The following is a 27673-nucleotide window of genomic DNA, read 5'->3' on the forward strand; positions in this document are numbered from 1 at the left end:
TACCACATAAAAAGTGTTATTTTTATTTTCCTTATGAAAACCTGTGGGTTTTTCCAATAAGCAGGTTCACTTTTTCAGACAGATCTGATGATGTTGTCTCCTCAAAAAGAACGCATCCAAAGAATGCAATTAAAATATGTTCAAAAGCCACAGGACTGGGGTATTTATGTAAGTTTCCTGCTGTAGACAGTCCCAATTAATTCTTCCCTTTTTTCCTTTTCATTGCTTTCCATTCACCTTCCTGTGTAGCAAGGCTACCAAGAAGCTCTTTCACTTTTCTTTTTCTGGCTGAATCTCTGTAAAACAAACAATCAACATATAAAATATTTCAGAAAGATAATATTAGGGAAAATAAGTACATATATTTAGACAACAATTATTAATTTATAAAAAGGCCCCCAACTCTTGAATTTCACCAACACAAACTTTAAATAAAAACATTCTGCATATTCTTGAACTAGAGAAATTAAACTGCCAAGTTGAAAACACATAAAATTGTATCAATTGTAAATGTTTGGTTTTCCCCAAATTTTCCAATTTTATTTATTTAAGTTTAGTATGGTTTATCTCTACTGCCAGTCTTGGCACACAGCAAAGAAATGAGCACACAGCAGAACAACCCCCAAACGGGTGCTGAAACAAAGGCTACATTACCTCTCCATGATTTCTGAAAGTTGCGTTCTAGCCAGAAACTGGTTATCTTTCCGGATCTCACGAATGGCTCCTTTAAGTTCACGTTTATGCTTCCGAATCAACTGCTTTCTTTCTTGCTCCTTCTGGCTGCCTCCCTGCTTTCTTCCAAACTCTAAACTGAAATGAGAACATATGTGTGAGCACAGAACACCTAAACAAAAACAACTTTTTCATGTTTATATGGAGTGAGTTTTTGCGTGAGTACTCACTTCATACTTTCATTCCTGCATATTGTATCATTAACTTGCAAAATAAGGAGCTGCCCAATGAACATACCCGAAAAACACTCACCAGACGTTCCAATTGCATGTCATCATTGTGCAAAGCAGACAACATCTACACTTCAATCCCCCATATGCAGCCTGCATTTTGGACAGACTGAAAAAGCTACAGTAGAAGAATGAAAGACGTCTGGAGAAAGATGGACTCTCCCAATAATATTTTAAGGTTTTGCAGACTTTCTCTGCAGATGAATTCTACAATTTATGCCCCTGTAGGTAACCAACATGACTAAATAAGTCAGCAGCCAACGTAAGGCAGTCTGCCTGAATCAGAACACTGTTCTATTATGTACAAAACCAAACCAGTGTTCTTAAAATTTAATTCCAAAACAGAATACAAAAATACACATGGTCATTGCAAGCTCTGTAAAAAAGGGGGAAAAAACCCATGGTTTTTGTCATTGCTGCTGCTGGAAGGTAGAAAGCTGCTTGGCTGGGCGAAAGAGAGGAAAGAAGCAAGTAAATATGCTTAAAGGAATCCTTAATCTGACTGATTATTTGTTATGATCTGTGACGCAGAGTACAGGAATAGCCTGCCTTTATCTTTTGCACCAGTGAAGCATCCCTCAGTACTCTCACCATCCATCCTTACCTTCACATAGTTCATATTACACATGAACTACTCACTGCTGTTCTTCAGATTTGAGTGCTTGACAAAGCATTTGGTAAGGCACCTGACTAGATACTAACAACGACACCTTTTCATCTTGAAAACTATTAATTTAAAATTGATTATATGGGCAAGAGTTGATTTTTCCAGCAGATAATCTTTGCTCTATTAGAATTCCTCCTTGCTTTTTCTTTCCCTCCCTACCACCCAAGTATCTGGTCCCTTGTGATTTGTGCACAAAATCTAGCAGAAAAAGTGTTATCTGTTTTACGACCTGTTATCCAAATCCTTCTAGTTTGCTGAAAATCTTAACATTTAAACACACTTTTCCTTTGCATCAAGTATTGCTTTACTTACACTTTCACAATTTTAGGTGTATACTGTTTCAATGGCACTGGCTTCTTTTTCTCACATATGAGTGGAGCATAGCGTTTCACTTTGTTCTCTAGCTCTTCCAGAGCACTGTGATACCGCTCCTGAAAATGCAAACCAAATTACAATTTTAAAAGCATATACAAGACACCATAATTCACAAACTATTGTAAATTGCATCAACAGTCATGCTCTCCCCATGTGTTATTTTCCTGGGTAAAATTACTGCTATTCATTAGGACATTGCTAACACTGAAATGCTGTAAGCCTTCCAGGCTGGATAATTTTTAAACACTTTTGGAAGTCTATTGAGATGGTACCATGGACAGTAAGAAAGGCCTGCAGGTAGTTTCACCCAACAGAGGAAGAAGCAAGACTTAAAGTCGGTTTAACTCAGACTCTGCCTTTCAGGGTCATTTTAAGAGTGATTGTTCATTTTGTTTATTTTGATGGCAAGAAACATAGGCCATTCCGCATTATTTACATTACAAAATCTTGTTCTCTGAGGATATTCAGTGATGCCTCTTTGAAGACAGGACAAGCCTGCTACATTCAGAAGAGACAGATAAAAAATTTGAACCTCACGGCTAGAAAAATAAACAACTGCCCTGTTTTAAGTAAGTTAGAGGACCAGACAAAACTAAGTTGGTTTTACTTAGTTAGAAATACTACCTCATCAATTTGGTACACGTATTCGGTTGTACCTATGTCTTACAGATTCATTACAAAAATACAAAAGCAACTGGATGACTGGGCTAGGATTCTTATAAATTCAGTCACTCATGGAATGTTACATTATTACAAGTTAAGTGCTAATCTCTTCAATTAGATGGACAAGATAAGATGCACAGTGATAAAATACCTTTTCTAAACATTCTGCGCTCTTCTTTGGTTTTCCCACAGAAACATCACTATGATTTTTGAAAAGCACAAAAGGCAAACGCCTGACCCTTGAAAAAAATTTCACTGATGCTTATTCCAGGGTTTTGTTCGTTGTAAGCACAGATGAAGATCACAGTATTTATTAATAAACCAATCATACCAATGATTTCTTTCTTGAGGAACACATACCTGCATTTGTTCAGGATATTCATTCATTGGCACATGTTGTGTAAGAAGTATTCTGACAGGATGCACTATTTCATGGAACGATGGTAAAGACTCATACAGAGCTGCAGATTTTTTAATAAGGTCAAAACACAGGGCTAGACATGATAACCTGTTAACGCATCAAAGAAATTAAGTTTCACTTGCAAAAACTGTACTGGATTTTCAAATAAATCAAATTAATTAGATCTGGGAGCATTAGCAGTGTCTATTATTAAGACTGCTTGACAGAACCAGTTACAAGGCTGTTTCTAGTTGTTAATTCAGACTAAAAATTTCACTCTCCTACTATAAGCAAATACCCAAGAAATACATTAGCAACAAACCTTTATGTCAGTGCACAGAGCACAAGCCAGCATTGTGTCTTTGCCACTTCTGTAAATTTTTATACTGGTTCTAGAAGTGTTCTGGTACTGGTTCTGAAGTTCCAGAACTTTTTTGAAACAGAATTAGTTGTTTTTGGTTTCTTTTTGGACTTTGTAACAAAATGCTTACTCATCCCTAAATTAAGTTATACTGTAACACATGCACAAGGTGAAAAATGAGGCTGAACATGGTTAATGAACATGTTTAATTGTGGTCTTTCCTAACTTCAGTGTTTTATTACTTAAGTGACACCTTCTAACATAGTGTTTGTATGTAAATACTGTTATTTGCTTCTGACGAGCTTGACAGTTCAAAATAGTGAGCACCTCCTCTGTCTCTACATCATCCACATTAGTTCACAGCTGTACCAAAAAGGAAGTGCTGAGCACTCCAACAAGTGCTCTGCGTAACGTTCCAGCAAAACATTAGCAATTTCATATGCTACCGAGTAGTACCATAAAAATAAAGCAGAACAACTCATTACTCCTATTTTTACTCCTAAAGAGCACTGTCACTGAGATTAGCCAAAAGATGGTCTGTTTGGGATTTCTTCTGTTCACATTCCCTACGTACCTGATATGATTCATTTCTGTTCTGCTGGTTTCCTTTAACCTAGTCACAACACTCAATGGCAGATTTTGTTTCTGCCAACTTTCCAGATCCTTCTTATCACACACCAAAAGCAGTTCTGAATTTTTCCCCACGGGTGTAAATGGATGCACCACAGTATAGCCTAAAAAACAAGAACAATAATCATTAAACAAGATCGATTCTAAGAATTCTTTGTGAAGGAAGAAAAAACAAGAACTCTTTTTACATTTTTAATCATGTTGCCTTAAAAAATGCTTCATCAGTATTATATTTTTCTAAAATAATGGAAAACACTAGAGCATGGGTACAGTCATAGGTAAGTGCTCTAGCCACGCTGCCCAATGTGCAGAATCCAAAGCCAGAGACTGGGACAACGAAGAACCGCTCACTGTATGAGAGGATGAGGTTTGAGACCATCTAAGGAACCAGAAGGTGCATGGGTCCATGGGACGTGGTGAAATGCATCCAATGGTCCTGAGGGAACAGGCAGATGAAGTTGCTAAGCCACTATCCATCATAGTTGAGAAGTTGTGGCCTGACAAATTTGGTGGCCTTCTACTGTGGGGTTAGAGCATTGGTGGATAATGGAAGAATTGACTGACGTCATCTACCTGGACTTGTGCAAAAGCATTTGACACTGGCACACACAAGATCCTTGTCTCTGAAGCAGAGACATGGATTTGATGGGTGGCCCACTTAGTGGATAAGGAATTGGTTGGATGATCACACTCAAAGAGTTGCAGTCAACAGCTCCATGTCTGGGTGGGGATGAGTGGGATTGAGTGCACCCCCAGCAAATTTGCAGATGACACCCAGCTGAGTGTCGTGGTTGATACTCTAGAGGGAAGGGATCCCATCCAGAGCAACCTTGACAGGCCAGAGAGGTGGGCCCGTGCAAACCTCATGAAGTTCAACAAGACCAAGTGTAAGGTCCTGCATCTGGGTCGGGGCAATCCCAAACATGGATACAGGCTGGACGATGAATGCTTTGAGAGGAGCTCTACGGAAAAGGACTTGGCAGTATAGGTGGATGAAAAAAATGAATATGAGCCGGCAATATGCGCTCACAGCCCAAAAAGCCAATCATATCCCAGGCTGCATGAAAAGAAGTATGGTCAGCAGGTGGAGAGAGGTGATTCTGCTCCTCTACTCTGCTCTCGTGAGAACCCACCTGAAGGACTCTGCTCAGCTCTGAGGCCCCCAGCATAAGACAAACATGGACCCACTCAAGTGTGTCCAGAGGAGGGCCACAAAGATGATCAGGGGGCTGGAACACCTCCCATACGAGGACAGGCTGAGAGAGTTGGGTTTGTTTAGCCTCGAGAAGAGAAGACTCAGGGGAGGCCGTATAGCAGCCTTCCAGTACTTAAAGGGGGCCTACAGGAAAGATGGGGAAGGACTCTTGATCAGGGAGTGTAGGGATAGGACGAAGGGTAACGGCTTTAAGCTGAAAGAGGGTAGACTTAGATTAGATATTAGCAAGAAATTCTTTCCTGTGAGGGTGGTGAGACACTGGAACCAGAGAAGCTGTGGACGCACCTCCCTGGAAGGGTTCAAGGCCAGGTTGGACGGGGCTTTGAGCAATCTGGTCTAGTGGAAGATGTCCCCGCTGATGGCAGGGAGGTTGAAACTAGATGATCTGTAAGGTCCCTTCCAACCCAAACCATTCTATGATTCATTCGATGACTCTGTGTATAGGGAAAGAGAAGACATGTAGGGATGTGTCTTCCCTGTGGGGAACAAAATGCACAGTTAAACTGCCAGTGAGGATGGAGTACAGGATATGCCTAAGAAAAAAGGGCAGGCAGAGGACTTTCCCACAGAGTTACAAGTGGAAGGCTTTGACCTCTAAGTGGTCAAGCAGCACAGCGAGCTGGAGCAGGGAGAGCCCACAGCTGCAGCACATCACCGAGCCTCTCCCATGACTTCTCAGCAGTGGCCCTCAGGTACATGCTGTAAAGTCCTCTCCCACTCCAGCTAGGTAATTTTAAAACAAGAGTATGAAACACAGAGTACATACTGGGGCAGGGTACACAGAAAATGCTTAAGAATCACCGTGCTTCTGTTCATAAGCTGATCTGTGAAATGGTACTTAAAAAGCAACATGAAAGAAGCATGTGAGGAATTTCATGGCTAAGGGAGAAAATAATTTGCAGCCTCTATGCTGGACTTTTTTTTCCCCCTTCTTTGTTTTACTTACATCCTGCAAACTTGCAATGGAACTTATTCAAAACTTTTTCAAACTGTAAGTTAAGATTATTTACATGCTCTAGAACCTGTACATGGCTCTTTTACAGAGAGGCCAGAAGACAGTATGTTTAAATAAAGATTCATAAGGTTTGAGACCCAAAGTGGTGAGAGATTATGGCACATATAAACATCTGCAAGATCAGGAACTAAGATACCTCAGTTTTATTGTCTGCTTTACTTGGGAGAGGACAGCAGATCTCATTAACAATTCCATTAGCTAAGGCTATTAACAATGACAATGCCTTCCCACTCCCTCCACCTCCAACTTTTCTCCTTTTTTAAGGTAATAATTGTTTTTTTCAGTCTTAAGCAGGCTGCATTTCAGTCTTCTATGAAGTTGCATTCCATATAATTTCTTCATGTGAGAAATTTATGGATGAAACTCAAAATTGAAACAATAAAAGTTCTATTTGCTGATTCTACTAACTGTCAAAATAGAACCCCAAGAAATTTCTTAGTGCAACAGTGTATCAACATTCCAGAGAAGTGGACACGTGCTCACTTTAAAATATTCTGTGTTGACAGCCTAACCACATTTACCGGCAATACTTCCACCCTGAATACTTAAAAACATGACTGGATACTTCATAACTTTGAAACATCAATACTGACTGAAAAATTCTCAAAGAGAACACTGTGCCTCTAACGTATCTTTTACTGAGCTTTTGCTCACTGCTAACAGAAACCAACCCTTGCAAATTTAACTAGTGCAAAATCATTAACAGAAATACAAAGGAAATCACTTGATCATCAATTACCGCAAAAAAATTTAAAATAGTTTCTTATCTGATTTTGCAGAATCCTGTATTTTAACTGTACCAAAACCTTCATAGATCAAACATTCCTAAGAGAGTACACAAAGGAGAAAATACTTTAAGTGCTATGTAACCCACCCACTCTGTAACCTCTTCCCAACTCCTTCTAAGAGTTCAGATGTCGGCATTCTGAGGATCCTGGGCTTAGCTCTGATGCAGCCCAGCTGTGTAACCTTGGCTCACACTTCAGAGGAAGCTGCTAAGCTGTGAGAAGCAGCTGGGAGAAAGTCTGTAGGGTACAGCCATAGAAGATAATAAAGGTGAAATTGCAGTGCTAAGCTTGTTGAGAACAGAATCATTAGTAGCTCAAGAATTCAAAAGAAAAAGAAACACCAGACATAAAAATCCTAAAGGGGGAAGGAGAGAAGAGAAAAAAAAAAAAAAGACGAGCTGCAAGACAAGCGCTATCCTACTGAAGATGTACTGAAACACTGCAGCAACAGAAGCTGAACCTTCCTCACCAGACTAACAACTACTCTGAGAACAAAGACTCTTCAGGTGTCTTATGAAGAGTAAAGAGTATGTTAATACGTAGCCTGCAGTTCATTAAATCCCAGATGTCTTGTGAGTTTGCCAACAAATAACTAAATTTTCGCTTGAGAACATCCTGCCTGCAGGGTCTCTTCATGCATGTTAGGTGACACTCAGAGTGACCCCAACAGAGATACTAACATATGAATTAGTTACTATGCTCTGACAAAGCTCCTCATAAGTGAATTATCATCACTAAACTTGCCAACAAAAAAAGCCCCAGATCTGGAAGAACTTTAAAGCTAGAAATGAATCCCAAAGAAAAAGTTGAAGAAAGAGGAAGATTGGCAAATAATTTGCTAACATATGGATCAAATTGAAGATAGTTTTATTCTCCCTTTTGTCTGTGCAAGTTGCTAAGTTGACACATTTATTTTACACCACAGACTAATCCTGCTTGTGGGGATAGCTGCCCTCTGTTACACTACAACACATCCATGTCTAAGAAGTAAAAAGGAATCTTGGTGATACAGCTATTAGCTGAAGAGGGAGGGTATCTGAAGCACTAGCTGCTGCCACACTGTGAAAATACAGGGTACTCATCGAGAATCTGTTAAGGACTGTGAATTTCAGAGCACAGTCCAATCACACAGCCTATTTAGAACAACAATATTCCAAAAATACTGCACTGTGAGCAACATGACTTCATTTCCTTTAATAACTTCAGTTCTTTCCTTCCTGCCAACACTAGAGGATCTACTTCATAACAAGATGCCCAAGAATCAAGGCTGTTTATGGCTAACTTAGCAGATGATTTTGGTCTTTTGTTCAAAACAATAAATTCAGTGTGAAAGATTTTAATTAAAATTTAAAAGATAAACCCTAATACTAATCATTTTACTTTAGTACTCATTTACTCTAAACAAACTTACCATGGGCCTGTTTTTTGGGTAGAGATATGTGAAGTAGTCCAAGAAGAAAATTGATGAGTTCCGGTACAAATCTTTTGGAGAGAGAGATATATTCCAAGAACAAACAGCATACAAATAACCCTTTAATAACATCTTGCAATGTTGTAATGCGACACTATAGGGAAAAAAAAGGCACAATATATTAATAATTAAAAGTCTATACATCACAAAAATATAGGATCCCCCAAAAGCAGAAACATTAATTAAGTTGTACATATTCAAAATCTATAAAATCACACCCTCTGACTTTCCCTTGCCCTCACTAAAGAGTATATGCAGAACTGAGTAAGATGTCGGTCAGAACTGATTTAGCCACTAGAAGGTGCTAAACCACAAACAATAAGTTCTTTTTGCTTGCTAGCTCTACCATCTGACCTTTTTTAAATTTTAGTCCTCCTTTTTTGCTCTCCAATGCCCCATATCCTTTTTCAGAAAGGAATCAAGGAAATATAATGCTCAGAGCAACTTGGATATCTGAGAGCAATAGAACAACTAGCTCAAGACTTTAGAAACATATAAACAAGATACTTGGATAGAAAAATAAGGACATATTTTAACCGCACTGAAATGTATTGCATTAGGTCCATTTTCAAGGAAAAAAAATAGTGCCAATTTTTAAGCAAATGTCTTAAGTAGGAACAAATACAATATATAGAAGATATCACTAATGAATGATTTCAGACTGTATTCAGTCTGTTCTATTAGTCCTATGTAATTTACCATATAAGGAATTCTTGTGTGTCAGCTTGAAAAAATGATTAGAAATGGTTTTGTGAGTTGGACTGTACTCTGTGAGGGTTTCTTCCTCTTCATTTTTTCTTCCAATTACTATCTGTGACTATACCAAACACAAAGCTGCCTTTTCAGTACACTTCCAGTAAATACATTAATGCTAAAACATATATTTGGAGTCCTCGGAAGAAACAAGGAAACAATGTTCTATACTGATACATCACCATAGACATACCTTAGTAAGTAGCTGACTCATGTACATAAAAGCAGGTGTTACAACTGGATGCCAGAAGTCAGAAGTTGGAAACAGCAGAGATGTAATTTTCAAATAAATCAGCTGATAGCACATAAAACAGCGTAAGGCAAAGTACAGTAAGATGTTATTCCCAGGATCTTGACTTTACACATATGCAACTGATCAATGAGTAACTGCCATGTAGTAGTCTAAAAATACTACAATATACATCATTTTGAGAAATCTGATAGGATACATGATGTATTTATTGAAATGACTGTTTAAGTTACATGAGAGAATGGAATATCCATTATTGCTTTAATTCAATGAGGCAGCTGAAAGAACAACCAAGAAGGAACTATTCCTCCCAACCCCATTTACTCCATAAGAAAATCTGATCCCTTCAGCCCACCACAATCACATACTCTCACACCACAAAGAAACGAGCAAATGGCCACACATGACCTATGACACCTTTCAAGAGGTCCTCAGCACAGACAATTAAGTGACCAGGATTCTCAGGCACTAGCACACATCAACAAATAACAGTTGCAGACAAAAGAACTAAACAGTGATTAGGTACACTTTCACTGAAGGGGACTTGTTAGAGAGCTGCAAGTGACCTCTTGTCAAGACCATAAGGAAGTTAAAGATCAGTTGTGAGGTTATTCTGAAAATTATCTAAGTGGCTATTTACATAATAAACTTGATGCAAGTAAAGTTTTATTGTTTCAGCGCTCTCTGTGAAATTTCTGTTGTAAACTAATATTATCCTGACTGCTTTGGTTACTAAATACCACAGTCCAAATTTCAGGTTAGATTAAATATAAAAGTCTACTAACACAACCAGTCTAAGGAACATTCATTCAAACAAGTGCTTTGAGAGTAGGAGAGTGACGTAATTCCCCCTAAAAGATAATGATGGCTTGAGACCTGAAAAAGTCCACTGAAAGGAATGAAAGTCAGAGAAGTGTGACTGGTGTCATAAGGGTGACAGTGACAAAATAAAAATAGAAGTTAAAAGCTCTCTACGATACATTTCCTGCAAAATCCAAAACATCCTGAATACAGACTCTTCAAAAGAACTTGATATAAATATTTTCCAAGCAGTAAGAACCAAGTCTTCTAAGCAAATCCCTCAGTGTATTTTCTCTCAATAGTCTAATTATTCCATTAGGCAGCACTGCTTCATCAAGCTGGGAGACAGAAAACAAGTAGCTCCCTTTGAATTACTGACTTACAGTTTGTCTTTAAAACTTCTTACTACAATAAACAAATACCCATTTTCCATACACTCCACTCTTGAATTCTCTAACAGCCATTCACCTAGACGCTGAAAAAGGAGGCTGTTCACATTGGCATGGCCACTGAAATTTCGACATATTACCAACATAAGAAGGTCAATTCTTTCCGAGTCATTAATTTAGCAACTGTCATACATAAAGTACTATGATATGTTGTATATTTATATCCATAATATTTCACTGTTATTTTTGTTAACCCAGGAGATAGTGCACTTCTATGGAGCACTTTTTTAAACATTTGACTTAACTAAAGAAATCAGGACATAACTGACAGTATCACTTCTTCCTAGAACTACCCATTTAAGTTTCATCAGGAAAACAACGAATGTTCTCTGATGAAAACTCGAGTGGCAATTTTAAGATCTTTTCCCCTTACTAATATTAGACTTACATCTCTGTTCTGAAGAACCTGTGTGGAGGGGGTGGGTTGGTTGTTTCTCAGGACTTTTCCTTCTTTGTTGTGGGTTTTTTTGTTACAATTTATCTCCACAGAGGCAATTTAAAATATTGAGAAACCTAAGAAGTCACAGATGCTAATAATTCATTATGTACTTTGAAATATAAAATTACATTTAATGTCATCTTGTATTTACTGGCATGTCTGTAATAATGGAAAGAACAAGAGATTTTTCAAGCAGTGCACATTCGTTACCGTGTCTAAACCTGGAAATGTTGCACAGCCTTTGACTTCAATTACTTCCTCCATGTCATGCGCAGCATCTCGAAGGATAAACTTAATACTGTCACTGGCTGCCTCAGGAAACATCTGGCAAAGATTGTACAATGGCCTATTAACAAGAAATGTAAGTCATGATCAAGTTACACCATTGAAGTTAATAAAAAATTGATTTTTAAGCACCTGTAGGAAGATTTATTGTGTTCCATCTACATTGCAACAGTAAAATTCCCTGAAACAAATTATTCTTTTTTAGAAATAGCCACCCAGTATACAGTTTATTACTGCAATACTTTTTAGTTTACAGAGACATGTATTTTTCATTGTGCCTTGTGAGATAATCTTCGATTTGGTGGTTTTTAAATCTTAAATCAAATGAAAAACTTCAAAATACACTCCCAAATCATCTGCTATTGTTAAAACATATCCTTCTGAATCTCCTAACTCTACTGCACTGAGGTATGCTGGCACATACTAGGCAGCCCATTACTCTAAATACTCTAAGGCAATGTTAAACAACATGTGAGGTAGCAATGTGGTTAGCAAAATAATTACTTCAAACAAGAAAAAAATATCCACAAAGTTAGGTCAGCTCCTGGCCTATAGTTAGAGCCTACAGGGAGATGCAGTCAGGAGTCTGCATCTGTTCGGTCAGAGTTTCTCCAGTATTTTCAGTTAAAAATGTCTGTAGTGATATCAATAAATCCCGGTTCTAGAAAACAATCAAAATGTGTTTACACTTTTTTACAAAGGCCCAGCACGTACGACAGTATCACTGGGACAGTGCTTTTGCTGATGAACGCAACAGAGCAATGAATGCTCCAGCTGCACGTAACAGACTTTTAAAAACTTATTTACTTTAGCATGAAATAAAAAACATATGCTGAAAACTACACACAAATAACGCATTGCAAGCAAGCTGTCTAGCTTGGAAAGTCAAGACAGGAATCACAGACTAATTTTGGTTGGAAGGGACCTCTGGAGATCCTCTAATACAAGCCTTGCTCAAAGCACAGCTAACTTCAACGCTGGACCAGGTTGCTCATGACTTTGTTGAAGTTTGCCTGTCTTCAAGGGTGGAGATTCCATAGCCTCTCTCGGAAACTTGTCGTAATGTTCAGCACCTTTGCTGTGAAGAGCTTTTCCTTACATCTAATTGGAATTTCCCTTGTTACAGCCTATGTCCATTGACTCTTGTCCTTTGCTGCATACCTCCAAGACAAATTTGGCTCTTGTTACTGTAACTGCCTGAAGACAGTTGAAGACAATGCCAAATTGAGGACTTCCTGCAAAGGGTTTATTTGGAACTTCTGTAGAAGCTTACTATAACACTCTCCAATTCCATTTTCATCTAGCTCCCTAAGTGAATGGAAAAAACATTTCTGCCGTGGAAAAAACAAAGATTGTAAAGAGAACTGCACACTGTCATTGCAAAGCTTAAAATTCTTATTCAGCAGTCTAAATAACTTCATATACAAAAGTCTGCATGCATACATGGTTTTGTTTATCCACTACCCATGAAAAGCATTTTTCAGATCAAAAATTATACCCTGAGGTTTTGAAAACGTCTTGCTGCAATTAATAGCTCAAGCAATATATGAAAAAAAGTTAAAACACTGCAGAGCTGGAGAGTTACCAGTTGCCTACAATTCCTACAAAACTATTCAAAACGAACAACATGCTAAATGCTTTACCCTATGTAGCTTTTCTCTTTAAATCATAAAGGAACAAAAGTTCATAGGATTTATTACTTACAGTACCAGTTTGTCAATTGTTCTGAGCTCTGGTAAATCCAGAGTTGCTAACTCCCCAATATACTCCAGAAGGAAGCCAAACAATTTCTGAAAGAAGCATAATATGTTAAAATTATTAGGGTTTTTTTCATTGTACATATTCTTAAACAGCAGAAAAGAACAGTGATACAGAAGTTAGAAAACGAAGAGTGGTATGTTGATTCTACTGCTATTCACAACACAGAAGCATGTATGTTTTATACTGCTTCCTGAATACTTACTAAAACTTACTCTGGAATTCAAAGTTAATTTTAAACCGTAAAACAAAACAAAACAACAAACCGCCCATACTTCAAGTTTTGCTTTGTTTCCCACTGCAAGGCTTGGATGATTGCACTTCTGAATTCTCTCCAGTATAATAAGCTGTTGTTCTACTGTTCTTCCAGCCAATAAAGACTTAAATGTCTCATAGGACTCAGGAACTAGAAATTGAAAACAAAAATTGACCAGACAAAAATCTCAAACTTAACATACTTAATTCAAGTGATTATCTAACAAATTTCCAATTTGAAAATGTTATTATTCAGAAAAAAAGATACCATACAGCTTTTAAACAATCACCTTTTAAACACTAATAACCTATCAGCATATATGTAACATTAGATATATATGAACATAACTCAGAAAGTAATGCACATGTTTTTCAAAGATTAACATTCAATTCATCCTGTATTTGCTGCCTAAGCTTAGCACAACTATACTGACACACACAAAGCAGAATTAAACTTAAGCACATATTCATAAATTTACCACAATACAATTTGTTCTGTGTTTAATTTACACCTAAGTAGCTTTTGTGCGAAGGACATTAAGCAAAGCAAGAATCTTGCCACTAATAGAAAATAATTTTACAAAACCCAACCTGCCATATATTTAGTCTTCTGCATGAGTCCACATGCTAGAAAAGATCCTAACTGGTTACGTTTTTTGAGTTAATGTGACTGCTTTCTGGTTAAAGCAAAACCTGAATGCAATTTAGAAGGCTTTGTGTAATGTAAGCTATGGCTTTTGATAGAAAAATGCAAGCACTTAAGGAAGTTGTCTGAAAGGATGTTTAATCTTGCAACAGATACTTTTGTTAGAGAAATCTATACTAGGACAATAGTTAGATGCATTATGTACTTAATGAATGTTTTGTGTACTACTTGAAACACGCCTCCTCCTTCTTCCTAGACTTAGACCCAAAAGGAGTCAAACTTTGAGTGTCTCTGTTTAACAATACGGTGATGTTCTACCACAGGGATTAAATCTCAGAATCCTGCCTCTTCAAGCATCTCCTCGGACAAAAATGTCAGTCCAAACACTAGAGAAAGTAACCTTTTCTCATTTAAGTATAGATAATAGAATACTATTCTGGCTTCCCTTATGCAAAACACTAGTGCTTTGGATTGGATGTATTGGTGGCCTTCAGAAATGAGTACAGATATTTTCATTTTTCTCCCCAGGATTTATCTTTCAATTCTAAGGCTGTTTGGAGGAACACAAACAGCTCTGGGGTGAAACAGATCTGGTTCCCACTGCTCATAGGATGATTACGGCTGATCATTAAACAGTAGTTACTGGCCACTCTTGGAACAGTAGAAGGCAACTATAAAGCAAAACTTCATGGATGAACAGGAATATGTCAGATCCTACAGGGCAAAGACAGACACTGGTTATAAACCATCTGAAGACAACAGGGATCTCTGGATCAGTCCTTTGCTTACCAGTAAATGTATAGGGAAGTTCTGATTTGGCAGCTTCCATTTTTGTATCTAGTTCCTCTACATTCTGTGATTCATTTTCATTCATGTGTTTCTTCTGTTCTTTATTCTCTGCAGCTTCTTCTTCACTCTCAAGGTCAGATTCAAGATCAGAGTGGCTATCTGCAGCACCGTCCTCCTCATCTTCATTAGCGGATTCTTCCTCGCTTTCTTCTTCATCCTCTTTAGCTTCCCTCCCATCTTCCTCTTCTTCCTCTTCCTCCTCGTCTTTTTTCTCCTTCTCCTCTTCAACATTAATTTTTCCATCCTGTTAGTAGAGGAAATAACCCAGTTAAAACACTGATAAACTGACAGCACCTCGCCAGAATCACCATGCAAATCTATCATTAAATACACACGAACAGAAGCTGAGCCTTGCTGCCCTGACCAAGCAGTGAATGGCAGCAGTGCCGGCCAAGAAGGGATTTTAAGCAGAGAACATGCATACAGATATAAGAATAGCAGGGTATTTCCAAAGGGCTGTAAGAAACTGGAAGGACAGGAGGCAGTATATGAGAATGAAAAGAATCAACACTTAAGTAAAAACTACCAACAGATGATATGAAAAAAAATTCAGGATCACTTAATGAAGCATTCTTGGTTGGAAAAAGAATATATTCCTTCTACGTATTAAAATAGAGCATCAGATAAGTATTTTTTCCCGTCCTGATTTTGTTAATCTTCAGTTTAAATTCACATTCACAACTTGTATTCTCCCCTTTGAGCGCAATAGCAATTCCTTTGCTACTTGCATGTAATAGGATGAGAGGATCAGTATGCAGACACTTGCACCACAGTCAGGGTGACTCACTACATTAGCTTTAAGGTTATATTGTTCTGCCACCTTAATCAAAGCTACTTCATAGGGGAAGGGTTCTTTCAGAAACCTTCTCATCCTCAGGCTGAAATCTGGTAGAAGGTGTATCAAATACAGCAGAAATTTTTAAGAATGACCAGAAGGGCTAAAGCCCTCTCTTCAGCCCAGTAGGCTAACAGCATAGAAGGCTACTATAACAGCACAAGTATAGTCAGTACACTGAGAGAAATAACTACTCCTCCTCTGCTTGACACTTCCAAAATTACACAGAATACAGCATTCAGTTTTGGGCCTTCAAATACAATAAATGCATCTATAAACTGCAGCATGTTCAGCAGAAAGCTACCAAGATTGTCAAGGGTCTGGGGCACCTGCCATATAGGGAGAGGCAGACATGGGCTTGTTCAGCCTGGACCAAATAACCACCTTCCAGTGCCTCCCTTGTAGGGAGATCACTGAGCAACACCATTCGTAACAGTCCACAGCAGGAGAATGAGAAGCAAAAGGTTTAAGGTGAAACAAGAGACGTTCAGACTGGAGATAAGAGAAACCTCTTCATGGGAAGGACAGTAAGTGGAACAGGCTGCCCAGAGAGATGTGCAGCCTCCATTCTTGGAGATTTTCCAAGAACAGACTGGATAAAGCCCCGAGCAAACCAGTGATTTCATAGTCGACCCTGCTTTGTAAAGGAGGTTGGACTAGAGGTCTCCACAGAGGTCACTTCCAAAGTGGTTTTCCCATCTTCTCACAATTCTAAAAATTCTGAAATTTTAAACCTTACCTGGTAAGACAATAAACGTCTGTCATCTTTATCCAGGATAAAGCCGTCAGCTAGATCATCAGCGGACACATGGCTGGGTTTCTTTTTATTCGCCTGTTCATCTATTCCACACATTCGACGTAGTCGATCTGCCTGTGTTTTAGAAGAAATACCACACACAGATGTAAGCCATCTAGATCAATCAGGTAACTACACCAGAATCAAAGAATCCTCAAATACTACAGCTAAAAAAATCAAAGGAAAAAAAAAGTCAACTGGGATTACGTAACACGTTGATGAAAAGAAAAAAACAGCAACTTGAGAAATTATGGGCAAAAGCTGATGATGCTTATTTTTTTGTGGGGAGTGCAATCTGGTAAGAGCACATACACAATTGGATGAACGTATTTGGAAGGCTTTAAAACTCAGTTTATCAGAAGCATTATCTTCTCTCATTTTAAAATTTATCCATTTTGCTTATGAGACAATGCATGATTAGGAGAAAATGTAAGCTTCTAACGTGTTTTGTGATTCTGCAGTGTTTATCTGTGTTTCCATATATGTAACAAGTTTGCAAGAAACACAATCATATCCTAAGATTTTTAAGATACACTAAATTTGTAAATAGACTCAATGGGCAATATCTGAATCAATCATGTACAAAAGGATTTCCAACTGGGCAACCAAATAGACTGTGCATCAAACAAGATTACAAGAACAGAAAAGACAAAAAAGTCCTTCTTTCTGTTCTGTTATTAGCTACTGAGCTGTTCTGAGGTAATCTGAGGGTACTGAATTCCTGTGGTCCTAAATGTGTCTGCAGTATACCAAAAGAAAAAAGGAGAGAAACATTTACCAAATTATTCATTCTTTCTGTAAGACTCAGACCTCCATGTAACAGAAACAGCATGCAACTTTTCCCAAGAGAATCCTATTTCTCTGCAAAGCAAAGCTATATGCATGCTACCACTGGAACACTCTTGCAACACCAGAAGAGAACAATAAATGACATAGCAGTGTACTATTTCAACTGCTGTGCAACATTATACTCCCCCTTACTGACTTAGAAGCACCTCTCAACTCTGAATAATTTAAAACATTTAAAGGCAAATTGAAGTGGTATTACATTTTTATTGAAAAAAGATCAACTCATTTCATAAACTTCACTAGTCACGTACTAAGTCTATGGTTTGCTTTTTTTTTTTTGTAGTATCAGACTGCAAACAAAACACAAACAGAAGATTTCCTGAATTCACCCTCTGACAAATTGCAGTTTAGTACAGCCACTTTCAGTCTAAGGTCAAGCAACGACTGTAAGTGGTCACTCTCAAAAGACAGGACACAAAACAACCTAAGCCCACAACTGGTATACCTCCAGCTTCTGGAGTCGTGCCTGCTCCTCTTTTGCCAATTCTTCTTCTGTCTTCATCCTCTCTGAAGGTTTTGCTTTCATCTCGAATCCAAGTTCTCGAACAATCATATCATATTCATCAGGCTAAAGAAATATTTATATAATTGTTTATTATCTAAAGTTTTCTTATTCTGCTTTGCAGCCACCCCTCTGCCAGACTAAGAGCTAAGAAATAAGACTGTTAAGACACAAGGAAAAGACTGTTTCCAAAGAAAGCTGCAAGAACATTCAACTCCGTATTAAGACAAGGAACAGAATGAACATCTGAATAGAAATTCTCCTGGAATTTCCCCCTCTGTTTAAGTTAGTCACAACTGAAAAACTTACAAATAGTATCTTACATAAAAACTGGATTACTTATTAATTGAAAAAATTTTAAAATATTGTTTATTAAGAAACACTGTTTTCTCAAAAAGCAGCTAGAATTAATAAATTTATAGTTTACATTTCACTTTATACTGTCAGACACTAGCTAAGTCTTTGTTACCTTAGTTACACAGATATCTATCTTCAAGAAAAAAAAGGATGCTGATATTCAGTGAGTTTAAGCAGCATACTTGGGAAAATAGTCACTAGCAGAGATTACACTGGACTTGTGAACAGAGTCTTCCTGATATCTGCTTAAGCCATTAAACCATACAGCTTCTCTAAAATTCACTTCCAGGAATTTTTCTTCTTATGCATGTCTAGATAATTTTCCCCAATTTAACGATAATGTTATGGAGCATTACTAATTCACACTTTGCAACCTGGATAGTTCTTAAATTGGATCCACACATGAAGCTAGGGAATCTAATCTTCCTTTTCCGCAAATTATGATGACAAAATTTTTGTCTAAGATACCACATTACTGACATACTACAGTATTCAGCTAATTGTGAAACATCTTAAGAACAAAAATCAATACACCAAAATATGAACTTTTGATCCAGTATCTTCTGTTCATCAGTTGAGATCAGTTTTAAGATAAGATCAGTTCATTAGTTCGATCTTTCAGAAACTGATTTCTACTGCCAATGAATAAATGGAAATTCACAATGTTCTGCAATATAACACAAAATTTCTACAAGAAAACAAAAACAGTGCAACATATTACAATACCTATTCTTAGATTTAAAAGTTTGTTTCCCATAGTATAACATACAAATGATAGAAAAAGCTTGGAGACCATAAGATACCTATTCAAAAGTTAAATATTTTCATTCCCTTTTTGTAGAGACAGTACCCAGTTTACAACCAGGAAACTTGTGTTGTCAAATAAAAGTTGTTTTATCCAACAAACACTGCAAAGGCATTCAAACTAAGTTAATGTTCTCAACAATTTTAGTTCTTCAAGAAAATTTATTTGTCATGAAAATAAACTGTAGCCAACAGCGGTGTTAAACCTGCAACCTCGCTCAAGATTTAATAACTAATGAAAAGCAATAGGTAATTAAAATCAGATAAACCATATAAAACCCTGTATTTCTCCAACTAACCAAACTGAAGGAATGCTGCAGTTTCAGGACAATGTGAACAGCAGTCAACATTTTATTTCACAAAGGGATGAACTTTGCCCTGTACTTCAGCCACTACGAGTCCAAACCAAAAGTCTGGCCAAAACCGTACCTTGGGTTTTTCTGCTTCTTTGTCCTTTCTCTCTGACTTTGGAGTTTTGCGGGTAATAAGGGTCTGGATTTCCTTCCAGTCATTGTCAAGCTTTTCTGTGAGTTCTAATGCACTTTCTCTCCGAGTTTGCCTCTCTTGCTAGGGAACAAAAAAAAAAAAAAAAAAAAAAAAAAAAAATCAAAAAACATAAACCAAAAACAAATGCAGCAGTTCTGTTCAGACAAACATGACACAGCATTTACAGGGTAAAAGCAAAATGCTGGCTTTAGCAAACTAACAATTTTAAATACTTAACATTTCAAAGGTGTAAACATTCTTTGTGGAAGAAGCAGCACAGAGTTACACTGAATTGTACAAAAGTTGCATACAGACAACAAGTTAGGAGTCAACAGAAGGGGAGGTTTGGCAACACAAAAGAATGGCAGATACTCAGCGCATATCCTAAAATGCCTACAAAGTCAGATGGACTTTATTCAAGGAGCTTGGACTTTTCTCCTAGACAGCTATTTCCTTTTTTTTCTACGCCACTACTATTTTATTCTGCAAAGACAGAAATTGCGACAGCTTCTTAACCATGCTAATTTATACTTCAGGGCTAAAAAACTCACCTTTTCTTGTTTAGATTTGGCTATCATCTCTTCTATGAGCTCCTTCCTAGATTTAGGTTTTTCCTCCTCTTCATCTTGCTGCCCATTTGACACTTTTTTACGGAGGAGGCCTCCACCGCCTCCAAAGTGAGCAGCAGTTAATTCAGCTAAAAAAAAAAGTAGATTGTGAATCCTTTCCAAATGCATACATGAGTGCTGCTGGGACAATATGTCCCTGTGCTTTGAGAATGGGAGCAATTAAAATTATTGAATCAATCATGAACTATTCCCATCCCCACGGGAATGACCATACCAAGAGATTGATGCTAGATACGTAATTAATGCTGACAAACATTCTGTATGAGGTAGAAACATTTTATTCTGATATTTTAGCTACTATTTAGGTGCCTAGCTGAAAGAAAGCAAACAGAAAACTCACACTTCAGATTCCGCCCCAAGGGCTCAAAATACAGCTACCTACGTATGATGAAAAGCCCACAGACTAAAGAAGCTTGCCATGTAGGTAGTTCCAATTTAAAATCTGCTAAAATCCAGAGTGCTGTTCTGTGTGCGGTAAAGAAGTCGTAAAATCTGGCTTAAACATTCCAACCAATTACATAATATTCTTTCTCATTGAGAGACAGTACTTAACAAATGATATACATGTACCAACAATAAAACCAACAGTGGGATACTAGCTGACATGTCTTACCTGACAATGCTCCTCTCTCTTCTGTGTCACTGTCACTATCAACAATATCATTTAGTTTTTCAATTTCTGCCAAAGACTGGCCATAATGAGTCAATTCCTCATCTTCGTTAAGATTATAGATATTCTTCTTCCCATAATTTTGCTAGAATAGTAAAACAAACCAATTAAATAACAGAAGATTTTTAGTACGTAGGCAACAAATTAATAAAGCCTGTACTTTCAATGCTAGTTGAGGAGATTCCTGTTCCAGTGTTCTGCTGGAACAGAACACTGGAGTAAGAGTGCTACCAGACCAATATCTTCATTCAAATTCATTAAACCTTAAGTGAAGGCGTATGATGACTCTCTTATTCTTACACTAATGTAGAAATGGAGTAACTCAGAAAACCTAAGGAAGCTTAAGTTTTATCAGTGTATCTGTAAAAACACTTCTCAATTACCACATTTCAGCCCTAATGAAACAGACTTTAACCTAAACAAACTATCAGCAGAACAGAATATTACACTATTGAATTCTGGAGACTGAGTATGATGAGGTGCTGCACATACAATTCACATTACAGAATGACAGCAAGTTATAGAGTTCTTCTAGTCAGCAAATGAAATGGCTGCTGTTCAGTAGCTGCACTGCAACCTCAAAGTGTACTTGATGGTGGTTGCCTTTTCCTAATTGCATTCCCAGATCATAGTAGTCAAAGTAGTAAAAGAAAACCAACGAATCCATGAATCTGCTTGAAACTGGCTTTCTTGCATATCAGTCCTCAAAGAAATTTCTGCTTCAAAAAGTTATCTTGCAAAACCAGGAAGTTTTCATGAAAAATTTTGGATTCCCACAAAAAATTGCTTTTCCATAAAAGTTCCAAATGTATAAAATAAAAAAGAAAGCATTACATTGCAAAACCCTCTGTTAAAAGGGGCACTCCCAACCTAAAAAGTCAAATGTTTCTTGTGGTTTGGGGGTTTTTTGGATTTTTTTTTTTTTTCCCCCGATTCCTTTACCTGTCTTTCCAAAGTGAATCGTCGGATCATCTTTTCCTCTGGACTTATTTTGGTGTTGTATTCACCAAAACGCTTATCTTTAAACACATTTGTCTTTTCCCTTTCTTTATATTCTTTCAGTAATGTTTGAGTACGCTAGAAGAAGAAAAAAAAAAAAGATTAATTTAAAAACCAAAGAGAACAACTACTTTCAAAACCAAGGCAAAAAAGGTTCCATGGTATCTTGGCAACATAATCTAAAGAGAAAAGAAATGGGAAGCTCATACAATATATACACAATCTCTAAGTTCTCTTATAAGCTGCCCATATGAAGATATCTCACCTTTATTTTATCACGTATCAAAACTCTGCATTGCCATTGAAGAAATTTGATTTGTCTGAAGCTTAGTATACAAGAACAATACATTAAAGAAAGCAAAAAAGCCTTAGTGTCAGCTGAACCTCTTTTGGTCTTGTCATCTAAGACAAAAAACCCCAAGTAGGTACATTCATTTAGCTCTCTGTTTCAGTGTTGAGCACAGGGGGGTTACACATGAAAGCAGTAAAAGGAAGTTTAGCAGGTCTCTATGAGGTAGTACTTGCTGTACTTGTGGTACAGGTAAGGAGATGGGTTTACTTTGCAATACCAGAGATCTAATTCATGACAAGCATTTGATTTACCTTACTATTAAAAAAAACCTAAAGACCTTAAAATGTGATAGTAAACATTCATAAAGTTTTCTAAAAACTGGACAAATAGTAATGAAGACTAAAAGCTAATTTATAATTCCATGCTGAAGATATTACGTAGTTTCTAAAGGAAGAAAACGCTGTCTGTGTTTAGGCTGAAAAAAATTTTGTGTTTTTTTAAAACACATTAACTGAATATTACGGAAAGGTACTGCTGCTATCCGTATTGCCATGAGTTCACAAACTGCTGCACTGAAGGAAAAGGATGAGTTTCCTACAACAGGCCTCTGCAGCCTCACTGAGCATTCACCTTTCAGACGCGGCTGTAACTGACACCAGAACTCCGGCTTCACCTACCACTGTGCCAGTTCTACTTTGTATTTATTTCTTGCACAGAACATGTAAATTATCACATAGCTTAAACACTGTGCATGAACTCTAACATCTCTTAATACCTTGGATATGGAAAAGCACTTTTGTTTATCAATTACTTGATGTCCTCTCTCACTGATAAAAAGCTATTTAATGCATCACCTCCCACAATGCATGCAAAATGATAAACTATCCATTTCCTCTTACTGCGCTATTTTAAAAAGAACTTCTCTTTTCAGTAGGTGCTTTAAATTCTGTTTGACAGCAGATCATACGTAACATGTCAGAGAGAATCTCGGGGGCAAACTTTCACATTATGCTATTCTCAGCTTTAACAGACTCCACAGAGGTTTTAACTTCTTCCCTGGTTTGTCTGAAGGGACAAATCATAAAAAATTCTAGTGCCTCACTCAAGGATAAGGTAGGATGCTGGAATCCCAGACGCATAGTATGACACAATGTCCTCCCTTACACATTACAGATTTTGGTCAGGTAGCTGGTGATGTCAGTAGAGAAACAAGAAGAGGCAATTTTAAAACGTCTTAAGAGACAAGATTTCCTCTTCTGAAGTTGTATGGTCATTCTTATGAAAGCAATGAGGACAGACCATTATTTTGCACCCCAACACACTTCTACAATGCAATCATTTAACCAGTGCACAAAAAGACACCTGCATGTTTTCCAAATCAATGGTATTTCTTTGTATCTACACTTTCCTCACTGCATTCAGACCTTAGTGCCTTTTCAAGCTTTTGCTGTCACAGCAACACTGCACCACTATCAAGAAGCTTAACACCCTGCAGCACCCAAAACTGACCAACACAGCGTACGCTGACAACCACCTGCACTGACGGAGCACTGGCACAGGCTGCCCACGTAGGCTGTGGAGTCTCCTTCTCTGGAGATACTCAAGACCCGCCTGGACAAGGTCCTGTGCAGCCTGCTGTAGGTGACCCTGCTATGGCAGGAGGGTTGGACTGGATGACCCACAGAGGTCCCTTCCAACCCCGAACTTTCTGTGATTTGCTCACCAACAACACGTGCTGCTGCCTTCCGAACCTGGGTAATTTGGAAAGAGACTCATTCCCACACATGCAATAGGGGAGACTTGTACTGAAGCCTGTGGGTTGCATTGGAGGGAGATGTTTCCAGCAGGCTCTCCATCCCCACCTGAGCAACGTGAGGTGACCAGCCACTGCTCCTGCGCACAGCGGAGGCAGTCTCTTATCTCACCCGAGGTGGCTCCAGGCTTATCCCCTCTCCACCGCAGCTACAACGACAGATGCCACGCTTCCCCCCAGCCTGGGATGTCCCCTTACCTTCTTGATGGCCTTGGACCGCGAGACACCGGGCAGCCCCACATCGTTCTTGGTCTTCCTCCCCAAGATGTCGAACTTCTGCCTGTTGACCTTCACCTCAAAGGGGTTGCTCTTGACCATGGCCATCGCTGACTTCACGGGGCCCTTGGCCGCGGCGGGCGCCGGGACCTTTCGCTTCCGCTTCGCTGCCTTCCCCATTTTCGGGTCGGCTGCCTGCCCGCGCGCGTGGGGGAGGAGAGGCTCAGCCCGCACCGCGCGTGCGGGGCCAGGCCTGGAGGGGCAAACGGGCCGAACAAAATGGCGCTGGGGGGGAGTCTGGGCCGGCAAACCCCCTCGCGGCACCCCCCGTGCCTGGCCACTGCCCTCCGCCCCCCCTAACTCCGGTGCGGAGCGCGGAGCGTTAACACCGCTCCCGCAAACCGCCCTGCCCCGGCAGCGCCACACGCGCACGGGCTGCCTCCCACTTCTCGCGAGAGCTTCGCCAACTCTCGCGGGATTTACCGCGCTTCTCCCCTCCCACTTTGGGGCGAGCCGGGGGGGAGGCCGGGAAAGATTTGACGCACTACAACTCCCAGCAGGCAGAGCGCGGCAGCGCTCACGTCTCCCCGGCGCCCGCCGCGCTCTGCCTGCTGGAAGTTGTAGTCCCGGGGAACAGGGAGGGGGAGGCGGCCACAGGCGCGCAGAGGCGGAGCTGGCTGAGGCGGGCGGAGGAGGGCGGTGGAGCTATGGTCGGGGCGGGCGGTTGCTGCCTGCTCCTTGCCTCCGCCCTCGGGGAGGGGGAGGCCGGTGCCGGGGCGAGCAGCGGGTGATGGGGAAGAGGCGAGCGCAGCGCTGAGGTTCTGCGGGGCCGGATGAGCGAAGGCTTGGCGTCGCGGCGGTGGCGGGGCTGGAGGAGGGGGCGAAGGAGGCAGTAGGGGCGGCCTCCACGCCGGCTGCCCTGAGGGGAAGGAGCCCCCGACCATGGAAATCGAGAACATCGTGGCCAACACGGTGCTGCTGAAAGCCCGGGAGGGTGAGAGCCGCGGGGCGAGGCGAGGGGGAAGCAGAAGCGAGAGGGCGAGGCGTAGCGGGGGCGGGGGGGGGAGGAAAAGGGTCTGAGGTGAGGGGGGAAAGGGGCCGACGGGGAGAGGAAGTGATGGAGGAGGAGAGGGTGGGGAGGGAGGAGAGGCTGCCGGGCGGGGGGGTCCGGGCGGGGCGGCGGAGCCCGGCGGGGGTGGCGGGGCGGTCCTGGGCAGGGCCCCCGGCACCTGCCCCGCTCCGCCCGCGGGACGGGGTCGGGGCTGCGGGCTGGCGGCTTGCTTCTGAGAAAAACCGCTTTCCTGCTTCCCCCCTCGGGCTCTCGATTCAGACGGTGTTTTTACCGGATGTCTTAAGAAGATCGTTAATCCGTGGTTCTTAGTTTGTTTGTAAATATATGTGGCTATAAAGGACGAAGTGACATAAATCTGCTCTGGAAGAACATTGCACTCTCCCTTGGTGAAATTCGTGCCTGTGGAGAACATTGCTGGTGAACGCTACCTGTATTTTGCAGTCGAATATCTTGCGTAAACCTAATATTAAAGTGTCCTACTTTCCATTAGATTAGTATGTACAGATTTGATTCCCCAGAGCATCTTGACTTGGAGATTCCGTCCCCAGCTAACAAACATTTTGGATAGATAATGAAATTTAGTCTAGCACGTGGTTGCTGTTTGAAAAAAAAAAGTCCTGAAATAAGATTGTCCCACTGCTTTTTGATGTATATAACTGTCCATTAAATGGCCACTTGAAAGCCTCCCCGGATTACCGCTGTATTCAGTGAAGAGTATGTTTTTCAACTATGAAAAGTGCATATTCTTTTTGGATTGGATCCTACTTTTGTTAATGGTATTGAGAAGTCCTATTAGTTTAGCTGGAGCTGTTTAAAGTGAGTAAGAACAACAGAATCTGCCCCTGTATGTTTTGCAAGTTCCTCCAACTCTAAATGGGTTTGGCACTTACGCCATATGTGTATCCAGTTAAATTTGCCTTAAGCAGCAAGAGAGGAAAATGAGCTTTTTGACTTTGAAGTGGGGTTTAAAAACCAGAACAGTGATCACAGTTTTGGGCCATTTCCCAACCTTAGCTGAAAAGACCACCTCAAACTAGAGGACATGTTTTGGCTGGTTTCGCTGACAGTAACATGTCTGTGGTGGTGCTGCCTGAATTTGGAGTTTGCCTTGAAGTGATCTGAGCAATGAAGGGAAAGTGGAATCTGGCTCAGAACTTTACTGTGCCCAAACCCTCACCGCAGAGAGTGGAGTGGTAATCTGGAAAGGCTTTTAAGTGGCTGCTTAATGTCAGGTTGCCTCTTTAGTTAAGGTTTCACTATGTTTAAAATAAATTATAGTGGTAGAACTGACCAAACAAGATATTTTAATGAACTAAATGGAAGTCTGACAGCAGCTAATGTGAAGATCAGTTGTACCTGATGTGAAACTTATAGAAGTAATGGTAATAAGCTATTACTCTTTTGTACCGTCAGTTGGCCTGGACTCTTGTGCAACCACACACAAAAATGTGGTTTCTGGTTTTGAAACTCTAAACCTCCATTGATCAGCTGGTAGAAGGTCTTTTACCTTTTCAGGTCTGAGTTCCAGTGCATGGGGTACTTTTTACGTCACCTTTTTAAAAACACTTCTTGAAATGAAAGTACTTTCTGTCTGTTGCATGCTCTGGCTGGTCTGGGAATGTCTGGTTTACTGCATCTGTCAGGACCATTCTATAAAATCCCTGTCCCAACTCCATTCTTATGTGCCTGTTAGGCTCAAAGGGAATGGAATTTGCAAAGTTAATATGTGAAGAAGATATTTTACTGAAATACATTCTTTGCTAAAAGGGCCTCACACTTGGGGCAGAAGAGCGGAGTTTCAATTGACCTTTTCCTTCCCACATCGCTATTATCTGACCGTGTAGTGTATGGAGAGTGGGGAGAGCGTGGAGTAGTGCAGAATTACTCTTTGTCGTGGAAGAAGGTGAAATCCTAAACTAGTGTAAATTAATAGCTTAATTTATTTTCATGTAGAGGCTTGAGCCACATCAGTAATCCTTTTTCTAATTCCTCTGCCTGTTAAAGATTGGATAAGAGAAGGCATTGACCTGGATAAATATTTCAGGTGTAAAAGCAAAAGAAATAAAAGCTAAACTACTGTGCTCTTATTTTAGAATTTTCAGTGGCGTGTTAAAAGAAATCAATGTAGGCTTAATTGTGGCTTGTATGGGTCAGTCTAATTTGAGATTACTTCATGATGAAGATGAGAGTAGGAAAAGATTGTACACTTCAAAGCATCTTGTGAAGTCTTTTAAGCCTCGAGATATGTCATCTTCATTTTGCAAATATAGAAACAGAGTTAAAGATGTTGTGTACTTGACCTCATCTGGTGAAAGGGTAT

General features: G+C 39.7%; 2 protein-coding genes across 3 annotated transcripts in view; one reads left to right on the forward strand and one right to left on the reverse strand.

The window, feature by feature from the left end:
- Positions 1-24721, reverse strand: NOP14 (NOP14 nucleolar protein). Its single transcript, XM_009940910.2, has 18 exons — positions 24264-24721; positions 21904-22038; positions 20905-21046; positions 20214-20359; positions 19606-19743; positions 17959-18081; positions 16608-16739; positions 14974-15277; positions 13559-13689; positions 13230-13315; positions 11451-11586; positions 9495-9596; positions 8489-8642; positions 4003-4162; positions 3028-3175; positions 1942-2060; positions 655-810; positions 1-296 (listed from the first exon to the last, which is right to left on the reverse strand). Exons 1-18 carry the CDS (start codon positions 24459-24461, stop codon positions 197-199), a joined length of 2610 nt encoding a protein of 869 aa, XP_009939212.2. The 5' UTR covers positions 24462-24721; the 3' UTR covers positions 1-196.
- Positions 24722-25045: 324 nt separating this feature from the next.
- The window catches only part of GRK4 (G protein-coupled receptor kinase 4), a 45058-nt gene continuing 42430 nt past the window's right edge, over positions 25046-27673 (forward strand). For both annotated transcript variants that reach the window (XM_075420411.1, XM_075420412.1), the window contains exon 1: positions 25046-25275. In XM_075420411.1, the coding sequence (XP_075276526.1) occupies positions 25224-25275 (52 nt within the window). In that variant the 5' untranslated portion in view covers positions 25046-25223. The remainder of the gene's footprint in view (positions 25276-27673) is intronic.

Source organism: Opisthocomus hoazin, chromosome 5, assembly GCF_030867145.1.
Source record: "Opisthocomus hoazin isolate bOpiHoa1 chromosome 5, bOpiHoa1.hap1, whole genome shotgun sequence".
NCBI lineage: Eukaryota > Metazoa > Chordata > Aves > Opisthocomiformes > Opisthocomidae > Opisthocomus > Opisthocomus hoazin.